Source organism: Megalopta genalis, chromosome 14, assembly GCF_051020955.1.
Source record: "Megalopta genalis isolate 19385.01 chromosome 14, iyMegGena1_principal, whole genome shotgun sequence".
In the NCBI taxonomy this organism is placed as follows: Eukaryota; Metazoa; Arthropoda; class Insecta; order Hymenoptera; family Halictidae; genus Megalopta; species Megalopta genalis.
Window position 1 is genome coordinate 3,210,349 of NC_135026.1, and position 14,946 is coordinate 3,225,294.

At 42.4% G+C, this 14,946-nt stretch overlaps 1 protein-coding gene across 6 annotated transcripts in view; it reads left to right on the forward strand.

Moving 5' to 3' along the window:
- Nucleotides 1–14,946, forward strand: part of Fas3 (fasciclin 3) — a 626,467-nt gene that overhangs the window by 536,263 nt on the left and 75,258 nt on the right. The window contains exon 1 of one of the 6 annotated variants that reach the window (XM_033479600.2): nt 11,466–11,505. The exons of the other annotated variants lie outside the window; for them this stretch is intronic. Coding sequence (XP_033335491.2) covers nt 11,481–11,505 — 25 coding nt within the window. The 5' untranslated portion in view covers nt 11,466–11,480. Of the gene's footprint in view, nt 1–11,465; nt 11,506–14,946 lie in introns of those variants that run through there. 6 annotated transcript variants of the gene reach the window in all.

Consider the following 14,946-nt stretch of genomic DNA (forward strand, 5'->3'; position numbering starts at 1 on the left):
AATATTCCCTATATATTTCTATTATTAATTATGTTAATCTTAATCTTAACACAATACTATTCCTTATATTTCCATTATAATTTACACTTACACCATTAATCATATTAAGATCATAATCAAGTCTTCAAATTTAAATCGCATCCCCCCCCCCTCCCGCCCAACCTTAAAAATGAAACACAGTTCTCTTCACCGCACCAAATATTTCTCAAACATCACAAATGAGCCCTGAAAATTCTCGAGTCAAATTGCGCCGGCCAAATCACAACAAAAATGTACAACGAGGAATCATATCAGCCTGTCAGAAAGTCTGTCCCCGAAAGAGGTCCGCGGTTATCCGGCCCGTTTTTTTCTTTCGCCCCGGACGCGCGCTCCGCTTTGTCTAGCGGCGCCGAAGTTTGTTCTCTTTTGTCGACGGGGCTGCACACGTAGCCTGTGATCACGCTGCGGACGGATAAGCACCGGATCGATTGATTGGTTGATCGACCACCGTAGCAGGGAGAAATATGCAATGCAAAGGGCTCCCCACGACCTGTTCGAGTGGTGCTTGGCCGCCCTTAAGCTCTGGCCGGCGCGGCCGCGTCGATCAGTTTTCAAGTACGTATTCCAGGGCAAACCGAACGGACTCTCTTACACGGTTCCCTTCTCCATTGTTCGGGCTGCGTGCGCAGAGGGTGCCTCCGGTTCGTCTTCGTCGGGAAACTCGGTCGGTGTTCCATTCGCCGATTCGACTGCGACAGTTTCTGCGAATTTTTTCAGAAAGCGAGCGTAGCATATTGATTTTGTATGATTGATGGGAACAGTATGAAGAATTAAAACAGTATTACTATAGTATATTTTATTCATAGTATAGTATATGTAGTAGTTTTATTTCATAGTATAAAACAGTATAAAGAGTCTAAAACAGTACAAAGAATATGAAACAATATGAAAAATCTAAAACAGTAGAAACAGTTTGAAACAGTATGATGATTTTAAAACAGTACAAAGAATATAAAACAGTATAAATAGTCTAAAATAGTACAAAGAATATACAACAGTATACAGAGTCTAAAACAGTACAAGGTGTCTAAAAAAATACAAAGAATATGAAACAATATAAATAGCCTAAAATAGTACAAAAAATATAATATAGCATAAGTAGTCTAAAACAGTGCAAACAGCTTGGAACAGTATAAAGAATTAAAACAGTATTAACAGTACAAAGAGTTTGAAACAGTGCAAAGAGTTAAAAACAATATAAAGAGTCCAGAACAGTATAAGAAGTTAAAATAGTATAAAGAGTCTAAAACAATACAAAGAATATAAAACAATGTAAGTAGTCTAAAATAAAAAACAGTATAAAAAGTCTAAAACAGTGCAAACAGTCTAAAACAGTATAAAGAATTAAAACAGTGTAAAGAGTTTGAAACAGTGCGACGAGTCTGAAACAGTAAAAATAGTCCAAGATAGTATAAATAATCTAAAACAGTAAAAATAGTCCAAGATAGTATAAATAGTCTAAAACAGTAAAAAAAAGTCCAAGATAATATAAATAGCCTAAAACAGTAAAAATAGTCCAGGATAGTATAAATAGTCTAAAACAGTATAAATAGTCCAAAACAGAGCAAACAGTCTACCACAGTACAAATAAATAAAACAATGTAAAGAGCTTGAAACAGCACAAAGAGTTTGAAACACTTTAAACATTCTGAAACACTATAAAGAATCCAAAAGCAGTATAAACATTCCAAAACACTACAAACAATCCAATCACAAAGAGTTAAAACACTGCAATAATTCCAAGACAGTACGAAGAGAGTCCGAAACCAGTCCGAAGAGTCTAACACGGAACTAGGTCCCAAACTCTGGCGGAATTCGCAAAAAACCGTGCAGCAAGTTTCGCCGAAACATCTTCTTCCCAAGTCTACAAGCAAATATCTCCGAGCGTATCGCGGATACGGTTATACATTCTGGATACATTGGCGTAGGATTCCGCAGTTTCCCAAGTGTGCCGCCGCCTGAAAAAAAAGAAAACAAAAAGAACAACAACGAAATTTCTCGGCACAGCTTTCCGTTCTATACTCTTACCTGCAGAATTTCAATTAGTTCCGAGGCACCATCGAACTTTCGTTTCCCACCGGGAGGAGGAGTGGGGGGTGCGGTGTATCGGCGAATCTGAAACCTTCACGCGCGGCAACCGCGTTTTTCTTTCCCGTATTTGTCGCCCGGTAGTTAGACGTTCATCGACGCGTTATGTGGGTCGGCCCTCCCCCTACCCACCCTCTGCCCCTCCCCAAGGAGGGAGCGTCGAACAAACACATTTATCAGGGTCCGGCGACCCGTGTCGCATGGTTCGCCCCTCCGGCGAGCTTTCAACGCGGAAAATTAGCACTTTCGTGTACGGTCGCCCGGACTTCTCGAACCGAAATGCAATTAACTTTCGTCGCGCAGCGGTGCGGCGCGACGCGTCGCGACGCGGCGTACGGCGGGCGGCGTGTGTCTCTCTATAATATGTTTGCTCTAGGCGTGGACCTCGGGACTCGGTCTTTCGCGTGTCAGTTCCGCCGCAGCTCTTTGTGGCGATTTGGAAAGTCGCCTTTTGACGACGGGATCGAGGACCATTTCTCGGTTCGCAATTACCCCACCAGAAATGTGTCCGCGTGCGGCCCCGGCTCTCTCCGCGGCGTCGTTGTTCCCGGCCGACGCCGGCGTTCTCTTTGACGACGCCGCAACGTTTCACCCCGATCAGAGACGCGGATCTCGGCGACGGAACCAATTACGTGACGCGGTTCGCTCGGACCGCGGAAAATCAACGAAACGTCAACGATGGTTAATTAGTATAATGGATGTTTAATTTGTGCATGTTGCAATTAAAATGCACGTTGAAATTCTTATCTCGGACGCGCCGTTTCGTGATTAACGAGACAGCGATGACGCAGAAATTACAGATCGATTTGTCTTTGATTTGGTGCGACCTTCGAATCCTTGATCTCTGAAACTTAGGGCGCTGGTCTAATGTCCTACATGTCCTTAAAACATCTTAAAGACGTCCATTTTACGTCCGTTTTAGGTCTGGACGTCGTACGACCTAAAATGGACGTCTTTAAGACGTCCTGTATCAGACGTTAAGAGGACGTTCAATTTGTGACGTCTTTAAGACGGCTTGTATCAGACGTTAAGAGGACGTTCACTTTGGGACGTCTTTAAGACGTCCTATATCAGACGTTAAAAGGACGTTCAATTTAGGACATCTTTAAGACGTCCAGTTCATAAGACGTTTCATGGACGTCTAAAAGACATTCTTTAGACGTCCACAGGACGTCTTGAAAACGTCCACAAGACGTCTTCATTTGTAACACAGGACATTTCTAGGCCGTTCGCAGGCCTAATGTCCTACACATCTTTAAAACGTCTTAAAAACGTCTTAAGGACGTCTTTGTGATATCTAAGCAGTGTATAACTGACGAAGAAGATTTCACTGAAGCTAGCATATAGCAGAGAGAAAAAAAGAGGGAGGAAGAGGGAGACAAAAAGAGAAAAAGAAAGAGAGAGGGAGGGGGAGAAAGAGAGAGACAAAGAAAGAGAGGAGAGAATGAGAGAGACAAACAAGAAAAAGAGAGTGTGGGAGAGAGGAAGAGAGAGACAAAGAGAAAAGGAGAGAGAAAGAGAGAGACAGTGAGGAAGGGAGAGAGAAAGAGAGAGACAGTGAGGAAGGGAGAGAGAAAGAGAGAGACAAAAAGAGAAAAAGGAAGAGAGAGAGAAGCGGGGAGAGAGAGACAAAGAGAGAGAGAAAAAAAGAAAAAAGAAAGAGAGAGTGGGAGAGAGAAAGAGTGAGAAAAGGGGGGAGAGAGAGAGAAAGACAAAGAGAGAGAAAAAAGGAGAAAGAGAGAGACAAAAAAGAAAAAGAAAGAGAGTGGAAGAGAGAAAGAGAGAGACAAAAAAGAAAAAGAAAGAGAGTGGAAGAGAGAAAGAGAGAGACAAAAAAAGGAAAGAGAGAGTGGGAGAGAGAAAGAGAGAGAGTAAGAGAGCCGCAAGCAAGAAAGCAGCTCGATAAGCGATACCCCGCGTCCGATACGATAATTCATTTGCTCGTGGAGCCCGGGCGTGGCCCGACGTCCAAGGGTAGTACCCCCCCCCCCGTCAGCCCTTTATTATGGTAATTTCATTCAGACCCCTGACATTGATATCGACAATCCGTTCGCGATTCGTATTGAAATAAGCCCCGGATCTGTTTAGCGGAAGAGGGAAAAGCGCGGCGGCGCGGTCACGAACGACAATTCTTCGCCGTCGACGTTCGCGGCCTTTCTGGTTACCCGACGTCGAGCCAACGATTGCCGCGGCCCCGCGACGACGACGACGTCCTCCGGTTCTATCGCGATCGATGTCGCCAGCGCGAACGACGAGAAATCGATTCTCGAGCTGTCGCGGCCACCGATCCGACAATGGGGCACGCGTAAATGGGGAACCCGCGGATAAGACTGGATAATACTGTCCCCCCGACCAGATTCGGTATTCCACGGAATCCTCGGGGAGCCGGCTATCAAAACCTGCGAACTGAACCACGCGTCCTTGTTAACGTTCCTGTCCTCGGGACAGGCCATCTTTTTCCATCTCTTTCAAACCGGCGAATTGCTTCGTTCGAGACACCCTATATATACGTCGCATGTTTTGAAACCTGAGAATTCTCCGAAGGATGAACGCTATTGTCGAGGACAGACGAGCGAGAACCAACAACGGGAATAAAAAAGAAATAGTCAATTCTCTGCAATTGTCCCACGGCTTTTATAGTAAGTTCTGTTTAATCGATGCTTTGATTTTATACGAGACTGTACACAAGTTTGGGAAGAGGAGGTTTATAAGCATTTTAACGCGACGAAAACTATGATCGCCGGCAGATATTTCTCCGGCGATGCGCTCGACGCACGACGATGGAGTGGGGAGGAATCGTGGGACGAGAATAGCGACGCTGGCCGGGCATGGAGAAAGGAACCAGCCTACCGGAGGATACGTCGATTATCGGGAAAATCTGGGTTTTTACATGGCGGCTCGGTCGCGGTAGAATTAATCTCTTTTCGGGGTGGACGGAGCCGTTGCTGGTCTTTGAAGGAGTGAGACAGAGAGGGAGGGAGATACAAAGCGAGAGAGACAGAGAGAGAAGGAGATACAAAGCGAGAGTGTCAGGGCGAGAGAGAGAGAGAGAGAGAGAAAGAGCGCGCGAGTGAAATGGCGCGGGGGACACAACACGCGAGTGATAGAGTGCGCGAGTAAACAGTACGCGAGAGACACAGCGCATGAGTGAGAGAGCGCGCGAGTGGGAGAGTGCGAGTGGAAGAGTGCGAGTGGAAGAGTGCGAGTGGGAGAGTGCGTGAGTAACAGAGCGCACGAGTGGGGGACCGCGAGAGGCAGAGCGCGAGAGACACAGCGCGCGAGTGGGCGAGCGCGGGAGACACAGCGCGCGAGAGACAGAGCGCGTGAGTAGAGAGCGCGCGAGTGGAGCGCTACGTAGCGCGCCAGAGACAGAAAAATCGAGAGTGGACTCACGGCGACAACGACGCGCATTCTGCTCCTCTCAAAGCAATCGTCCGCGCTCCGCGCCGTAACAATGCCGACCGTGAGCTCGTTCGAGCATGAGACGGAATGGAACGGAACCTGTTGCAGCGTACGTCAACGACGACACGGGAAATTGGATTTTTTGGAGCGGTTAGTCCCACCGTCGAGCCGGTCCTGGATATGCGTTTCTCGTGTTCCTAGGATGCGACACACGGCCGGCTTTCTAGCACCCCCCGGAAACAACCCCGTGCACCGATATGCGGGAAACCCTGGTCAACCGTGCTCTCCCACGGATTTCGAATACTTCTGGCGAGACGGGACGCGAAAACCGGGATGAGTGACGGTCCGATGGTTTTCAGCCCCTTTTGGATTCGGTCGATAGGAGATTATAAGCGTTGGCGAATTTATTTAGAAGATCTTTTAGCTGAAGAAAAATTGTCTGTTTAAAAAGTTTATGCAGAATATTTTTATATTGCGCAGAGAATTTGTTAAAATTGTTGAGAGAGGGAAGAGACTTTTTTTATGTTTTTACGATATCGAACAATTTTTGTTTCATGTGTGTGCATTTATGTGAAAATTAATGAGATGAAATACTAAACAAAAAGGGTAACTAATTAGAAGAACTTAAGAATGTCCATACAGAATAGTTTTCTATATTGTACAGAATTTATCAAAATTTATTAAAATTTATTAAAAGAGAAAAGATTAATTAATGTTCTTACAATGTTAAACAATTTTTATTTTATGCATATATGCAAAAATTAACTAGACGAGGTAGCAGACAAAAAAGACAACAAATTAGGGGAATTTAAGAATGTCCATATATTCTCCAGAACTCATTAAAATTATTAAACATAAAAATGCATGTTTATATAATTTATACTAATTACAAATAATTAACAAAATTTGTACTTTGCTCTCCAGAACTCATTAAAAATATTAAACATAAAAATGCATGTTTATATAATTTATACTAATTACAAATAATTAACAAAATTTTTACTTTGCACTAACAAAGACATAATTGACCCAGCAATGCCACTAATGAATGAACTAAAGAACAAGGTCCAGCAATAAATTAACGAGAGTATAAATAACTGTTAAAAATAACAGTTATAATAAACAACGTAAATATAAACAAATATCGCAACTTTGCGCAAAAACGCAAAGACCGGCAGGATAACGTCGGAAGGGGTGGGAGGAAAGGGGAGGGAGGCACGCAGAAGTGATTAATGCCGATAGGAACGTCGGAGTAATTGTTAACCGGTAATCATTTCGGTAACAAGTAATTGCAGCATCGCGACGGCAATTATAGTTGGCAAGTAATCTCCGTGGCGTCCCGGGTCGTAACAACTGTGGCAGCCGGGGGATGGCATATCTTGACGGTAGCCGACCTAATCTCGGAGACACGGCTAATAACAAGCCGGAGATACCGTGATGCGTGCACATCAACGGATATTACCCGCGCGCCTAACGTATTTCGGTGCGCTTATCAGCGGAGGCAGTCGGTGCTCGACAATCGTTCCCGTGGCGGGGCGTCGCGATGAAACCCGCAGCGCCTCTGTTCCGCGTCGCGACGACTTTCGACAAGGCGGAACTCCGCTGCCGTGGCGCGAGACCAGCTTTTCCAGAGGAAATTTCTGAACGTCTGTTGCGGCGAGGAACCAATTTGTCTCTCGCTCTGATGTATCGCGACACACGCCGCCGCTACGGCGCGCCGCGATGCGGGCAAAACCGCGCCCGCGCGGCTCGTGATTTTCCAACGAAACACCAATCTGCCGTTCCCGCTCGAGCTCTTCCATATTCCACGTCGATGAGATTGAACCGCGTCTGAATCGTACGATCCGTGGCAGCCGAGCTTCATTTGTTTGTTTGGTGGCATTTCAGCTGGAGAAATGTGCCACGATGACTGTGTGGTGGACTAATACAGTATAAAAGGTCTAAAAAGCGTAACACAGACTATAGACTAAAAAGTCTACAGTCTAAAATGTCTAATAGAGGCTATTGCCTAAAAAGTCTAACACGGACTATAGTCTGAAAAGTTTATAGTCTGACAGGTCTAATGCAGATTATAGTGCAAAATGTCTAACACAGACTATAGTCCAAAAAGTCTACAATTTACAAAGTCCAACACATACTATAGCCTAAAAAGTCTACAGTCTAAAAGGTCTAATGCAAACTATAGTCTAAAAAGTCTAACACAGACTACAGCCTGAAAAATTTATAGTCCAATAAGTCTGTAGTCTACAAAGTACAACACAGACTATAGTCTAAAAAGTCTAACACAGACTGTAGTCTGAAAAATTTATAGTCCAAAAAGTCTATAGTCTACAAAGTACAACACAGACTATAGTCTAAAAAGGCTAACACAGACTATAGTTTAAACAGTTTAACGAGGATTACAGTTTAAAAAGTCTAACACACACTGTAGTTTAAAAGTTCATAGTCTACAAAGTCTAGCAGAGATTATAGCCTAAAAAGTCTACAGTCTAAAAGGTCTAATACAGACTACAGTCTAAAAAGTCTAACACAAACTATAGTAAAAAAGTTTATATTCTACAAGGCCTAACACAGACTGTAGCATAAAAAATTTAAGACAGACTATAGTCTAGAAACTTTAGAGTCCAAAAAGTCTAACACAGACCACAGCCTAAAGAGTCTAACACAAACTATAGCCTAACAAGTCTAACAAAGTCTATATTCCGCAATGAATACAAAATCCTAAAAGAGTGAAAAAAGTCTAAAAAATCTAATCACTGTAAAGTCTTTACAACGGTCCAAAAAGTCTACCACAGTCTACAGTCTCAAACAAAGAAAAAAATCTAACAAACTTATTTACATATCAATCAATGCCGCGAGAAACGTCGCCATCTGTCGGCGAGCGCCGCAACTAGCCGCCACAGGTCTACCCAGCGTCCTCACCTTAGCCTCCGCCAAAGAACAGTTACATCTCTTAGCTAAGCGATTTAATAAGATGCCGGTCGAATGGAAAGGCTCAAAATTGCTAGCAGATGACGCCGTAAACGCAATTCTTCGGTATCCGAAGTACAAAGGGCCTCCATTAGGGGGCGGAACGCGAGGCAGGCGGCGCTAACGACATTTCGCGCAATAAGGAGACGTCAGGTAGGAAAAGTGGCGGGCATTGTCAGGCGGAAAGCTCCGGCGACACTGGACAGAGAATCCCGCGAACACCGGGCCCGTGAATAATATCTGCGAACGAATATTTCCCGCTTTTATTTTCGATGTCTAATGGCGGGTGAAGCGTAGATAAAGCCGACGGTCTTCTCCCATGAACGACTGCGATACAACGGCTGCGAAAGGTGCGCTAAATTTCTTTTTTCTTCCTCTTTTCAACGAGTCTTCGATTTCTGTAATTCTGCAATTTTCTTCGAAATTAATATTTTATTAATTTTAGATACATATTTATATATTTATACAATTATTCGCATTGTATATGGTTATATATGGCTATTTATTTACAGGGTGACATAATTAAATATGTATTATTTATAATATTTTATACAGTCACATATATTTATATATTTATGCAATTATTCGCATTGTATATAGTTGTGGTTATTTACTTACACAGTGACATAATTAAATATGCGAATAATTTCTAAATTTTATTTTTAGTACGTGAAATCCAAGCTGCTCATTTTATTGATCTTGCAAAATGCCTCCTGGACGCAATAACAAATAGATCGTTAGACAACGATCCACTTTGAATATTTATATTTATAAATAATATTAATATATTTAAATTAAAATTATATATACATATAAAATAAATATTATAAATATTATATATTTAAAAAATATAAATATGACATAGATATAAATTAATAATATTATATATACTTTGCAATATTTTGCCAGCGAACTCCGACTAATATTGGCTTTTATGCAGCTCAAAATTTCGCTTCGCGTCTCCTGTTTCGTACAGGGCGGCATTCTTGTACGAGGGGCCAACGACGGATTGACGTTTCTCGTGTTTAAGCAGCCTAATTGGCCACCAATTAACGCCGCGTCCCGTCCTGTCTTGCAACAATAAATTATCGGGGCGACTTTTGTCTACGTCGATGACGCTGCAGTCTTAATAAAGTTTAATACGGCCACGTCGCCGCGTTTGCGTTCCCGAGGCGGCAGCAGCAGCTACTTGAGGGGGAGGCAGATCGGTGCGATGTAAACAGAAACATTCCCAAGTTCCCTTGCGAACGGCGCAGCCGGTCATATTCCCGGCGGTACGGGGCAACGCACAATAGCAAACGAGAGAGACGAAGACGAAAGAAAAACAAAGCTCGCGCAGAGATTTACAGTTCCGCTTGATCGCTGGACTGCGGAAATGCGATATAAAAACTGTGTATCGCGATTGCAAGACGTGGAGGACCAAAGTGGTATTTTGTTTCTCTGTTAAGTCATTTTAATGAGTTGCGAATGACGTATCTCAACGATTTCAGTTTTAGTAAATTCAGTTTTATGGACTGAATTCAGTTAAATTTAATTAAGTGAGAATTAAATAAATATTAGTAAATATAATTGTTAATAAACAAGGATATTTATATTACAATTGTTGTTTAACTAATGGGGCCGTTTATGTGTATCTGTGAGGAAAGAAGATATTTCTATATTTATTGTTAATTTAGACGAAATATATTAATATCTAAAACAATGATTCTGGGGTTAATGTAATATAAATTTATTATATATAATATTATTACAATTATGTTACAATAAAAGAATACTTTATATTAATATAAGTATATATTTATTTATATTTATAATATGATGAAATTGTAATAGTTGATAGATAAATACGATAGATAAATATATATCATATTTATTTTAAAATATTTTCTTATATTTATCTATCAACTATTAAAATTTTATAATATTATAGATATAAATAACTATATATATTTATATTAATATAAAATATTCTTTTATTGTGTTAATAGGGCTAATTATTAGGGAGTAATTACTCAGGCTAATTTACAAGTTTTCACAATAATCAAATTTATTGTATAATAACAGATACATTATTAGCTGAAAAATTTAATAATTTAAATACTTATGTATTATTAAATATTTATCGGGAATATATTTATTTGTTAGGGAAAATTTGTTAGGGAAATGTATTTAAATCGTAACAAAAAAAATGTTAATAAATTAAGAGAATTTTATAAGATAGGGTTGCCCAAAGAGAATTCACTATAAACTGATATATTACATTTCGCCAATTTTCTTTTGTTGCAGGTAAAGACGGCACGATCGAGCCCCGTAGAATCGACGAACCAGTGAGTGCAACGCGAAATTTATTTTGCAATGCATCATAAAAAAGAACGTTGTGTCGATGACCCTGCCGAAGCTGTTTCGGTAAAGTGTCGCCGTTCCGCGGCTCCCAACGGATTAAATCGGTGCACATATCGTTACGAGCGCGTTGCAATTAACCGCGGCAAACACGCAATCAGAATCCCGTTAAATATGGTTTCATTAACAATGGCTTACTTTGATTACGAAGAGTTCGGTGACGGACGGATGGCTCGGCTTCGCGGCCTCCGCGTATCGCCGTCGCTGATGCAAACACGTCCCAGTCCCCTGGCCGACTAATTAATTGATCGGCAAACACGCGATCGTGTTTTCGTGCCCGTCGCGCGGCCCGAACTTGATTGAACGCCAAGTGTATATCGCGAGGGGACCGATATGTCCGCGCGCCTCGCGCCTCGCGCACGGTTACATCGGCTTTAAACGAATATCTCACGCTTCGCTGTTCCACCGGCGGAGCGCGCCACTTTAGTTGAACCAGTTACCGGGTGACACGCCGCGCCGTTCGCGCGCGTCACCGTGGCTCGGGTTACCGGGCGACCGTGTTATTTGTTTACGCCTCTCGCGACCTTTTGTAAGGACGCGAACTTTGCTCGGTTATTGCGACTAGGTTTTTTAGTGATTTTATGCTGAAATCGGTGAAAAGACCTGGTGTGTTTATTTAAGGGTTTATGCTGGCTTTGTGGCGATGTTAGGCGGAGGGGGGGGGGGGTATTGAAATTGTTTGGGGCGCTTTCTGAATAGAAAAGTTGTCTAAGTGAATTTTGCGGTGGTGAAAGAACTGATTCGAAAGTTTGGAAGTCTTGTGTGAAATGAATTCATAAAATTGTTCCTGTTGCTAGGATTAGTGTGATTAATCATTGTCAGCAAACATGTGCAAACGTTCACTTCAGACGTGGTCAAACGAGATAAGGAGCTGCGTGATACGTAGGCGAAAATGATACTGCAAGTTGTTTTGTTTATTTGTGTACAGTTTTGTCGCTGTTAATGCATATCGAGCTATGGGAATGCTGCAAACACTGTCAAACCACGTCAAACGGACGAAGAGAATTTTAAAAATTTGTGTGTTTACTTTATGGTAACTGTACTTAATCGCTAGTGATAGGCTTCGATCGGTAGACACTCTTCAAACATGGTCAAACGAGATAGGGAGTTGCAAAATACTGTCAAACTATGTCAAACTGACACAAGGACGTTTTTATGAATTTTTATATCTACTTTTTGCATCAACACTCCTGCAGTTAATTATTATTGGTATATATCAAACGATAGACACACTTCAAACGTAGTCAAACGAGATAGGGAGTTGCACAACACTGTCAAGCTATGTCAAACTCACTCAAGGACATTTCTATGAATTTTTATATCTACTTTTGACATCAACACTCCTGCAGTTAATTATTATTGATAGATTTCAAATGATAGACGCACTTCAAACATGGTCAAACGACCTAAGAAGCTGCACAACACTGTCAAACCGCATCAAACGAACAAAAACAGTTCTACAAACTCTTCTACCTACTTTTAGCAACTGCATATATAATCACAATTGACAGGTAACAACCAACAAACACTCTTCAAACATGGTCAAATGACCTAAGAAGCCGCTCAACACTGTCAAACCGCATCAAACGAACAAAAACAATTCTTCAAACTCTTCTACCTACTTTTGGCAACTGTACATAATCATAATTGACAGATCATAACCAACAAACGCTCTTCAAACATGGTCAAACGACCCAAGGAGCTGCACAACACTGTCAAACCACGCCAAATTGACACAAAAATATTTCTACAAACTTTTTTGCCTGTTTTTGCCATCAGCACTGCTACAATTAATTACCGTCCACCAATCAGATGTTTCCAACATGGTCAAACGGATGAACAACTGTCATCGCGTGCAGAAAAAATAGGCAAACATTTCTAGAGACTTTTCTATCCACGTGTGTGTCGTATGTATTTATCTCTTTCCATGTATCTCTGTTTTTATACATCTCTGTCTCTCTTTCTCTCTCTGTTTCTCTTTCTCTCTCTCTCTTTCTCTCTCTCTCTCTCTCTCTCTCTCTCTCTCTCTCTCTCTCCAGAGAGGAAGAGGCCGGGAAGACAGAGAGGCGCATCAGCTTCGAAAAGGACGAGACCTCAAAAATCTCGACGTACGCCATTACGGCCGACGTTGGATCTCATTTGAGCGGGCTCTCGCGCCGCGGCTCTCTCGCAGTCTGGTCTCTCCTAATGAGGCCGGCCTTTTTCTTTCCTCCCGCCCCCGATGTCGACGCCTACCACCCCCCACCCCACCACACCCCACGGTACCTCCTCGCCGCCGAGCCTCTCGGCCCTAGCCATTTTTTTTCTCTCCGCTATCCTCCCCCTCCTCCTCCATCCCCGTTCGCCCTTTTGAATGGCGGAAGGTGGCACGAAGAGAAACCCGGAGCTAGCGGCGGCTGAATGTTATCATCGCGCCGCCAGATGCAGTCTGAAATGGCAACGAGAGGATACGCCGGCCCAGACTACCCCCGGCATAATTAAAACTTGTACCGCTCGAGCGTCTCGAAGGTTAGAAATACGCGTCTTTTGTGAACATGCACGCCGAGGGGTTGCCGCGCGCTGCCACCTCCCATCCCACCCTCCTCCTCCTCTTCCTACCTCGTCCCTCTTCTGTTTACCCGGTTCAAGGTATTATAGTGGCCGGGTCTACGTTTCGCGAATAAGACCATTCAAATCACCCGCCGGATGCAACTGCGTGGCAAATTAACCTAACGGCCCTCCTTCTCTTCGCCCGCCCCCATAACCTTACCTACGTCATTGCGACGTTGTCTTGTTTCGGATCGCCCGAGACGCTCGTCTTACGACGTGCAGCTGCGAGATCTCAAGGATTTCGTTATTTTAGGTTATGTTCTGGAATATAATAATATAATATAATAAAACAATGCGAATATTCAGGATTTCTTCTTTTTTTGCGGCTGGTTGGTAGAATTGCCACTTTTGTATGCTACATTTATTTTTTACTTTGTTGTTTGCTTTATAAGTCATTACTGATTCTTTTAATTCGTGCATATTTACAATGTATGAAGGGGGGAAGTATAAAGTGGGAAATATATTGAGAAAGAAATATAGAAACAGTAAAATATATCTAGAAATATAAAGAGAGAGAGAGTGAGAGAGAGAGAGAGAGTGAGAGAGAGAAATTTAGAGAAGGAGAAAAATAGAGAGATAAAGAGTGAAATATAGACAGAACAAAGAAGAAGAGAGAGAGAGAGAGAGAGAGAGGCAAAGGAAAAATAGGAAGAGAGTGAGAGAGAGAGAAAGAGAGAAATATAGAGATAGAGAAAAATAAAAAGAGGGAGGGAGAAATTTTGAACAAAGAAAAATAGAGAGAGAGAAATATTGAATAAAGAAAAATAGAGAGAGGTAGAGAGAAAGAGAGAAATATAGAGATAGAGAAAAATAAAAAGAGAGGGAGAAATATAGAAAAAGAAAAATAAGAGAGAGAAAGAGAGAAATATTGAACAAAGAAAAAAATATAGAGAGCAAGATAGAAATATAAAGACAAAGAAAAATGAAGAGAGACAGAAATATAAAGACAAAGAAAAATAAAGAGAGACAGAAATATGGAGACAAAGAAAAATAAAGAGAAACAGAAATATAAAGACAAAGAAAAATAAAGAGAGACACAAATAAATAGAGAAAAAGAAAACCATGTAAAGACAGCTAAAAAATAGATATTAAAGAAGAAAAATATAAAGAGTGAAATAAAGAGAACCATAGAAAAAGGGGGGGTGAGGGGGGACAGACCACTATCGCATTAACGCGACGCAGCGGCCACGTGTGCTTATCTACAAGCCCCGGTGTAGCCGCCGCTGTATGTAAATTTATGAACCGGCACGGAAACCGTGCGAGAGTCCTCTAATCCGATCGATCGTGAAAATGGAGCCGCACGAGCGCCCCTTTGACGCTTCCGCGTTTCGGGGATCAACCACGCGCCTAGGCGATTGAATGAGACGAGCTCGCAGCCCGCCGCTGCCGCGCGCCTCCCTCGACCCGCCAGCGAGAACGCCAAGGGACGCGGACCCGGAAGTTCGAGGGTCGACTTTT